An 8,758-nucleotide genomic window follows, 5' to 3' on the forward strand; every position below is an offset into this window, starting at 1 on the left:
AATCTAGAGTTAAAAAGCACCAAGATCTAAACAGTGGATGGTAAACATGTGGCTTCAGACTGGATCAACAGTCAATGTATGACAGCTAACAGACTGATGCTAGAGCTAACAGGTCCCAGGTTGTGCTATCACGCACATTTCAGACACATCTTTTTACGTTTTTCTGCACTTTACTGAACATAAACACAGTTTTCATTGACTAAAAACCTTCACGGCTCCATACAGTTTAACACCACTGCTGCTTTACTACAGTGCGGAGCTGTTTGACTCATTCACTGCAGTTCACACTTTCCCATTCACACCTTTTGAACTCACACTTTATCTCTCCATTCACAGACAGGTAGGAGTATAGAGTCGTATAGAGAGAGAGCTGGAGAGCAGTATGGTCGCAGCTTATGGCAGATTCCTGACTCACTCTCTATTTCTGATGTTTCCAAAGGCTCTTTGAACAGCAGATAATAGATCAGAGCTGGAGAGCTGCAGGGTGAAGGCACCATCATCCTCTCTCACACACACACACACACACACACTCTGCATCCACATAGCAGCAGTGTGTGAGTGTGTGTGTGGGCGGCAGCGGGGTGAAGATACACCGCCATACTCTAGAAGCAACGAGTGGGAGGCACACACACACACACACACACACACAGTTTGGCTTTTTCACACTTCATCTCTCTTCATGGTGGAAACAGACTGTAAAACTCTCCTCTGTGACCGTTAATAACGACACATCCAACGTTCCCGGCGCACAGCAGGGCGATTAGAGCCGAGAACCCAGAGAAGAGGGCAACGTTCGCGTTGCCACGGCGACGGTATTAACAGCAACCGCTCTCATTGGCGGCAGGATAAAATCTGTTTAATGTCAGATATCACAGCTAGTCGGCAAACACACAGCATCGCACTTATCTCACCCGAGTGTTGTCATGGTGACGATGGTGCACCAGAAGGAGCTAAAGCTAACCGATTACAGCCGAGAACCCAGCGAAGAGGGTACATTCGTGTTGCCACGGCGACGACATTAACAGCGACCAGTGGCAAAATAAAATCTGTTTACACACAATCACAATCATAGCAGTCGGCGAACACACGGCGTCGCACTCCTATTAACTCACCCGAGCGTTGTCATGGTGACGATGGTGTACCAGAAGGAGGCCGGGATGGAGGTGAAGGTGGAGCCCGCGGTGCCCTTCTCGGCGTAGAACATGACGGTAGCGAAGATGATGATGGCCATGGTGAGGGAGAAGAGCAGGAAGCCGAGCTCGGAGGCGCAGCTCTTGAGCGTGTAGCCCAAAATCCTCAAACCCTGCGAGTGGCGAGAGAACTTGAAGATCCGGAAGACGCGGAAAACACGGAGGGTGACGAAGGCGCCGCTCACGTCCTCGTTCTCGGGCATCACCAGGCCGATGTAGTAGGGCATGATGGCCACCACGTCGATCACCGACATCACCGAGCGCATGAACTTGCAGCGGCTCGGCGCGGCGAACAGACGCATCAGGTACTCGAAGGTGAAGATGAGCACGCACGCCGTGTCCATGCAGAAGAAGGCCAGCTGGTATTTCTCCCCGCAGGGAAGGTCTTTGACGCTGCCTTTGCGCGGCCGGCAGGGGACCGTTTCCACCACGTTGGCGATGACGGAGACGGCGATGAAGAAGCCAGTGACGTAGTAGAAAACCAGCGCCATGGTGGAGGTGTGGGGGTTCTCGAAGGCTCGCCACAGACGCTCCCTGGAGGTGCTGTGCGGAGGGAGGGGGGCGTCCATCCCCTCGTTGGCCTCCGTGTCCTCAGCCAGACGCTCCTGGTTTTCCTTTTTCCTGTCTCGGTATTCCTGCACAAAGAGAGAGAAGAAGAAGACGAGATTAGGCCTCTTTTTCCTGTTCAGCGTTCGTCAATCGTGTGTCAACAACGGTCCCAGATTATGATATCATGCTGAAGCTCAACAGACTGAGGCTAAAGCTAACACGAAAAGCTTAATGTATCTTTAACCAATTTTGTCCTTTTAAGCTGCTTTTCCTGTTAGCAAGTTAGCGAGCGAAGATTAGGAATACATAAAACGTTTTTTTTTAACTTTTGTCCTTTTACCATGGGTCAGCAGTTCAATGGCTTCTTTTTGTGTGTTTAAATTCTGTTTATTGTTTTACGCTTTTTTGATGTAGTATGAAGTTCGATCTGTAGTCTGTATTTTATCTAGAAAATTTACGTTTCTGTGTCGGACTACCTGTCAGTGCGATCTGCTCTCGGTGCAGTGGCGTGTCCAGACATTTTTGACTTGTTGGTATACATAGAACCTATTTTCGTTTCGATATTTTGAGGTCAGAGGTTAAAGGATCCCTTTCAAAATGGCCAAATTTTAACCTACACTTGGGACATCCCCACTTCCAAACAGACCTGGTTCTGAGACCCACCTCTTAGCTGTAAGAAGACCACAAGCTAAGTTTTAATAGATTAAACATCCACAGTGACTGAAGAACCATTGTCAACAAGCCACATGCTGTAAGTCACTGCAGCAGAATATGTGAAATTACTCGATGAATAAAAATAAAAATCACGTGGACTGTTTCTCGTGGGGAACTGTGGGGGAAGTGTCGAGCGAGTAGAAATCCAGGAATTAGAATATCTCTCGCAGTTGAATCAACATTTGTGAACATGATGGAGTCTGCCAAATCTGAGGAAATCAAGAACAATTACACATTCATGAGTCACCGGACGAAAAAGCCTCTGAAGACATATGATGAATATAAATATCAGCTCTGAGGGTGATTTGTTATTTAAAGACATCACTCGCAGGAAGGTACGGCGCTCGCCAAAATCGGCAGCAATAAAAGATCCAAATCAGACTGAGCTGCCGGTGTTTCAGAGGGCTCGTCAACGACGTCTTAATGAGCTCCAGTTTTATAACGGAGTTTAGCTAGTAATCCCCCTCAGATCCATCCGCGCTTTGACACTCGAGTCATTTAGCTGATGATGCTCTTCTCCAAGAGACTTAACGAGCTCTGCAGCAACATTAGAGGCAACCAGGACGAGACCATAGAAGTCCCAGTGTCCACAGACGACACAGGTTACAGTTTATTATTTAAAATTAGTTTTACTAACAGTATCACCCCAGCTGAAGGAAGTCCACACATGTGGCTGCAGCTTTCTCACAGTAAAAGTATTTTTCTTTCTCCTTTAAATCACTTCTTAAAACATCTCTTAAAAACAAACCTTTTATTTATTCCAGCATGCTGTTTACTGTCTCATATTGTATTAATAGTATTGTTCCCATCATATAATAGCAATGAATGTATTTATTATACTTCACTTTGATTTTAATTGTCTGATTTAATTTTTTGCCTCCTGAAATGTTTTAATCCTGTTCCCAGCCATAAACCGGCGTTAAACAGAAAATAGTGTAAGTAGGATGCTGTTAATCAATCACATTATAAAACAGCTACGTTCTGTGGATCCCATCACAAAGTGAATCCAGCCAGCGGTGGAAACAATCTCCAATAAAACCTCTGAAGGCCTCATGTATCAGGTTATCATCAACCATCAATCAATTAGTGATCTCTCTCTTCGTCTAACAACACGAACAGCATCTTTATTTGTTCATAATCAATCAAGTAGAAAGTAGAAACACTACTGATTTTGTCCACAGGGGCCGACAGAATCAACACAAAATAAACGTTCCTTGTTATTGCTTTTGTTCGGTTTACCTCCATGCAGCAGTCTCCGATGATCTCCGGCACGATTCCGTAGAAGGCCAGCTCTTCGTCGAAGGCCTGGATGCACTCGTGGCGGGGGTAGTGCAGCTTCCCGGTGCGGTAAAAGTTCAAAATGTGCCGGAACATTTCGGGGTCTCGGTCGAAGAAGTATTCCTGCGTGTCCTCGTTGTAGAAAAACTCCTTCTCTGAAGAGCCCAGCAGCGTCTCCGGATAACGATCCAAAGTGTTCTTCCATGTCTGCAGAAAGGAAATGGGATAGAAAAGATGTTGAGAATCTGATACTGCTGCTGCTGAGTTCATCACTGTTTCAAGGTATGTTCAAGGTATTTCTATTTTATGCAACATTTTAATACATTTCAGAGGGAAATATTGTACTTTTTTCTGCTTTACATTTACAGCTTTGCAGATTCCAATTATTAATACAAAATATACATCAAGTAAATTACATATCACAATCAGTAAAACTACCAAGCAAATCACTTATAATTATAATATAATGCATAAATAATTATAATCATCCAATAGTATAAAATGTATTATTACAGGAATGGAACATTCTGTAAAAATTTTTTTTTACTTTTAGTATTTTAAGTACATTTTGATGTAAAACAGTAGCATCCCGGGCTAGCTGATGTACCTGCAGCTGCTTCACAGTAAAAGTCTTCTAGCTGCCAGAAATGTGAAGCAAAGACTTTTAATCTTTAATCTTTCACATTGTTATTTATTGTTGCTAACTGCAGTATTTGACAAGTTTGTTTTCCAGTCTGACAATAGAAGCTATTTAGCGTAGCTTGCTAGCAATGATTCCCATGTTACTTTTAGTGTCGTTATTAGCATCTGCTGAGTCATCATCAGCTTTTACCAACAACTGGAAAACTCCTCTATTGAGGTAAATTTCTTCCTTTTGGTATTTAGAATATTCTAACATGTAAAAATATATTGATTTCTTCGCAAACATTTATTTTGTTTTCAATGTAATTTTTATAAAACTGCAGAAACACAATCTTACAAGTGAATAAACTCACATTCTCTTGACTTTAACCACTTTAAAACCGATCATACAGACTCGACCCTGCACACTGTTAGAAATAAATTTCCATTTGAGGGAGTTGATGTGGAGTAAGATGGGAGCATTGGACCGTCACTGATGGTTAAAGTGAAGCTGGGGTTATTATTTTGCCAGCATTACTGTATGTTTATATTTCTATATTTATCCCTGGGACTTCGAGCTGCTGCATTTTGTTTTTAAAAATTAGGACAAAGTCATTGGCTCGACGTGAACTTTCTTCTTGTTCTGCCGCCGCAGCAGAAAGTACTCTGGTGCTGCTTGATTCCTGAAAGCCACTGAGATCTATTTTTATTGTGGAGCCATTTTGTTATTATTTCAGCCCAGATGCACATCAATGAGCTGATTAGACGCACAGTATTTACAACTTTCAGCCTTGGATGTAGGAGCAGAACTGGAGCACAAATCTCTGAGAACAGTTCTGGACATTTTTAAACATGTGAGTTTAAGACTGTTTATAACAACTACAAGTCCCAGAGAGCATTGCTGTAACAAACATTCAATCAGAAAGCTCCAGGTTCTGTTGCCATTGTGGCTGAAGTTAGAGGTTGTTTTTTGTTGGGTAAATTCATGAACATGAACATTTGTAAATGTGAAAGAAACAAATTGCTCTAAATATGATGCAGTAAAACAGTGGCTCTGGCTGGAATAGCTGTTTAGGATTATGGGTAACGTAGTATTTAGAACCATACACCAAACTGACCTGTGTGACAACCTGCATATATAAGAAAGTCAGGATTGATCAACACCTGTGCCTAACTGACCATTCCTAAGCCCCGCCCCTTTTTGCTATGCGCTCCAATCACAGTGGAGCAAGCCTCGGTCAACTACCTCCTTTCCTGTACTTAGATATGCTATATGCCAGGCTAATCTATGTTGAAAAGACAACCACATTTTGAGGAGTCAAATATAGTCTAGTAGCTAATGAAAAAAAAAGTTAGCTAATGTTAGCTAATCTACACTAATTGTTAGATAGCTGATTATATCTGATCGTTAATGTTAACAAAACGCTATAATTAGTTTAAGTGTGAAGCTATCGTGACGTCACACATTACCACACACATCATTGACCATTCCTAAGCCCCACCCCTTTTCTGGTTAATCTACATCAATCGTTTAAACAGCTGACTAACTAGTTAATGGTAATGCCAAACATGAGGCTTCAGTACCCCACAAGCCAATGTACAAATAGGGTTTATTACATAAAGAAACGCCCCAAAACATCATCTGTACTCAACATCCCTTTGTAAAGCTTTAATGTAGGACTACTTGTTCTGTAAAATAACAACTGAGAAAGATAAAGAAGCTGATGATGAAACTCGTGTTGTGAGCAATTGGCTTTTCCATTAACAGCTTTGGTTGAACAGAAATGTACCCAGCCTAGTTAATCCAATAAAATAAAATAAAGACTTTGTGTTTATTCAATTTGTCGAAATACGACATAAAAGAGGTTCCTGACATCAAAGGCAGACGGCTGGAGTTAATGTAAATGTAAAAGAATTACATTAATGTAAGGAAAAGTGCCTTCAACCTTGTGTAAGAGCATTTTAGAGGAAGAAAGCTGCTAGTTGTAAATGTTCTGCAGCATACAGGGTCCAGCATGTTTTAACAATAAACATTTAAAGTCCAGGTCGAATGAAAAATTTAATTTCAACCCTTTAAGATCACATCTTTAGTTATATAGTTCCACTTTTTAACAATGTACAAAAACTCAATTTCTTTGTATTTTTATATAAAATCCAATCGTGTCTTCCTGTAAAACAAAATGTGACGCGTGCTTAGGTCAGCATGAACTAACTGATTTTAACCAATAATATCGTGACTTTCAATCAATTTTCAACTTTCAGCGACACTGGTTTTCCCTCAACTCCACTAACTGCTAATGTAGCCGCCGCAGCTAACGTTTGATTGGCTTAGCAACGGGATGAGCTCACATGATCACATTCTGTATTTTGGGGCATGCTCAGTAGACTCACCTGAAACCTGACCCCGCTGACGTTGACATACAGGATCTCATCTGATTTGGACGAGTTGTCCACAGGAGGTTTGGGCATCGTCTTCTTGGCCAGCGGCAGCCATCCCACCGCCGCAGCCCGCGCAAACGGCAGCCACGTCGCCACACCGGCCGCCATCTTGCATCAGTGCGTCCCAACCCGCAGAAAGTCGAGTTCTGTTGGAAGAGGAGGAGGATGGAGCTAATGGATCCGAGGTAAGTGCCTTAACTAAATCCTCTTTCACTTCTTTTCCTGCCCTGGCTGGCAGCGAGAGAGGAAGTGGTCGGCCATGTTGAGAGGGGAGGAAGGGGGGGTCTGGGGGAGGGGTCAGATGGCAGTTAGGTGTCAAGCCATGAAAAAAACGCCTTAAAGGAGCGGGAAAACCGCTGCATCTGACAGGTGTGTGGCCCGTCTTTTATTTTAGTTTCTGACGTCCTTCTGGTGGATGCCGCCTTCCTGTTGCCCTCCAAAATAAAAGCGGAGCTCTTCCTAGTTTGTAGAACCACCCTCAGGGGAAAGTGACTTTTTTTTCATAAAAACCCAGAAAAACTCTCAGGAATTACAGCTGGAAGAATCCCTTTTTTGTTGTTTTTTTCCTGAAGAACTTGTGTAAGTCCTCTAAATAACAAGATGTTCTTCTGCAGAACTCTCCTGGTAGAAAAACATAATTTCTTGAACTCTCAGCCGTCTTAAAATATGTGTAAAATAATAATGAAGTTATTCCCTGATATTGCCGTCACAGGTTTATTTATTGCTGCTGGGACAAAAAGATATAAATCCAGGTAGGAAAGCGTTAAAGCGCTGGTGTCTGGCCTCCACCTCGCTGCAGCTTCCCTCTCTCTCTCTTTCTCTCTGTCTGTGTCTACCTCTCTCGACTGCCCTCTCTCCCTCTGTAGACTGATTTGTTGCAGCGCCGCAGCCTTTCAAATTCTTATTAAATTGTGATGATGGTTCTTGAAGTTGCAAGATAGACAGAATCGCCCGTGTTGCCTCCCCTCCCTCTAAGTGTTTCTCCGCTGTGGAGATTATGGATGTGCAGCCTCCCTCTCTTCCTCTCTTTCTATTTCTCGTTTTGCTTTTGCTTGCTGTTTTGCCCTCTCTAATTTTCCTTTATCTGTCTCTGTGTTTTACTCTCTCTCTCTCTCTCTGGGTTGGGGGCATTAGTTGGTGGTGGAGAGACAGCGGCTTTTACGCTGGAGAGCGAGGAGGAGGCGTCCAACCGTCCTTACTCCATGTCCATGTATGGCCGTCCTGTCAGAAAACACACAAACAGAAAAGAGACAGAGAGTGAGAGACAAACCAGGAGGAAAGGAGGAAGAAGAAGGAGAGAGGAGGTATGGGAGGAAGGAATTGAAAGGGTTTAATGGAAGGAATTAGGGGAGGACACAAGGGCGGAAAGAAGGAACAAAAGGAGATGAAGGAAATGAGGAGAAAGGAGGAAAGGTGATGGAAAGATGGGATATGGAGAGAGAGAAAAACTGTAAAGAGGGAGGAGTGGGAAGAGATGGGAGGAAGGCAGAAGGGAGGAGAAACAATTGCAGGGGAAGGAGGGAGGAAGAGGATGGATGGGACAAGAGAAAAATGAGAAAGAAGGAAGTAATAGTAGAAAGGAGAAATTGAGTTGTCAAAAGAAAGGAGAGAATAAAAATAGGGGATGGGAGGAGTAGGAGAGAGGATATTGTAAAAAATATGAGATAGATATAAGGCAGGATGAGGGAGGGAGGGAAGACGGTAGCAGTGAGAATGAAAAGAGATAAGGGAAGGACGATTAAAGGAGAGAAATAAGGAAATAGAGGAAGGAGGTGATGAAGAAGAGGAGGAGAACAGAGTGAAACGATATCAGAAACACATTTATACTACTATACTACTGAGGACCCTCACTAACATCCTGTTACCAAAGCCAGTTACTCTAAATCTAAACCTGAGTCTTAAACAGCTGTCAGGCAATAATGTTACAGTTACCCACAATAAAGATAATTAGTTACATTACTTTTGTT

At 43.0% G+C, this 8,758-nt stretch overlaps 1 protein-coding gene across 2 annotated transcripts in view; it reads right to left on the bottom strand.

The window, feature by feature from the left end:
* Positions 1 to 7,066, bottom strand: part of kcnd1 (potassium voltage-gated channel, Shal-related subfamily, member 1) — a 34,262-nt gene extending 27,196 nt beyond the window's left edge. For both annotated transcript variants that reach the window (XM_035656057.1, XM_035656056.1), the window contains exons 1-3: positions 6,744 to 7,066; positions 3,693 to 3,938; positions 1,113 to 1,825 (exon numbers count right to left, since the gene is read on the bottom strand). In XM_035656057.1, the coding sequence (XP_035511950.1) occupies positions 1,113 to 1,825; positions 3,693 to 3,938; positions 6,744 to 6,899 (1,115 nt within the window). In that variant the 5' untranslated portion in view covers positions 6,900 to 7,066. The remainder of the gene's footprint in view (positions 1 to 1,112; positions 1,826 to 3,692; positions 3,939 to 6,743) is intronic.
* Between the last annotated feature and the right edge of the window lie 1,692 nt (positions 7,067 to 8,758).

The sequence above is a fragment of the Morone saxatilis genome, unplaced genomic scaffold, assembly GCF_004916995.1.
Source record: "Morone saxatilis isolate NCDOM2014 unplaced genomic scaffold, NCSU_SB_2.0 Contig15, whole genome shotgun sequence".
NCBI lineage: Eukaryota > Metazoa > Chordata > Actinopteri > Moronidae > Morone > Morone saxatilis.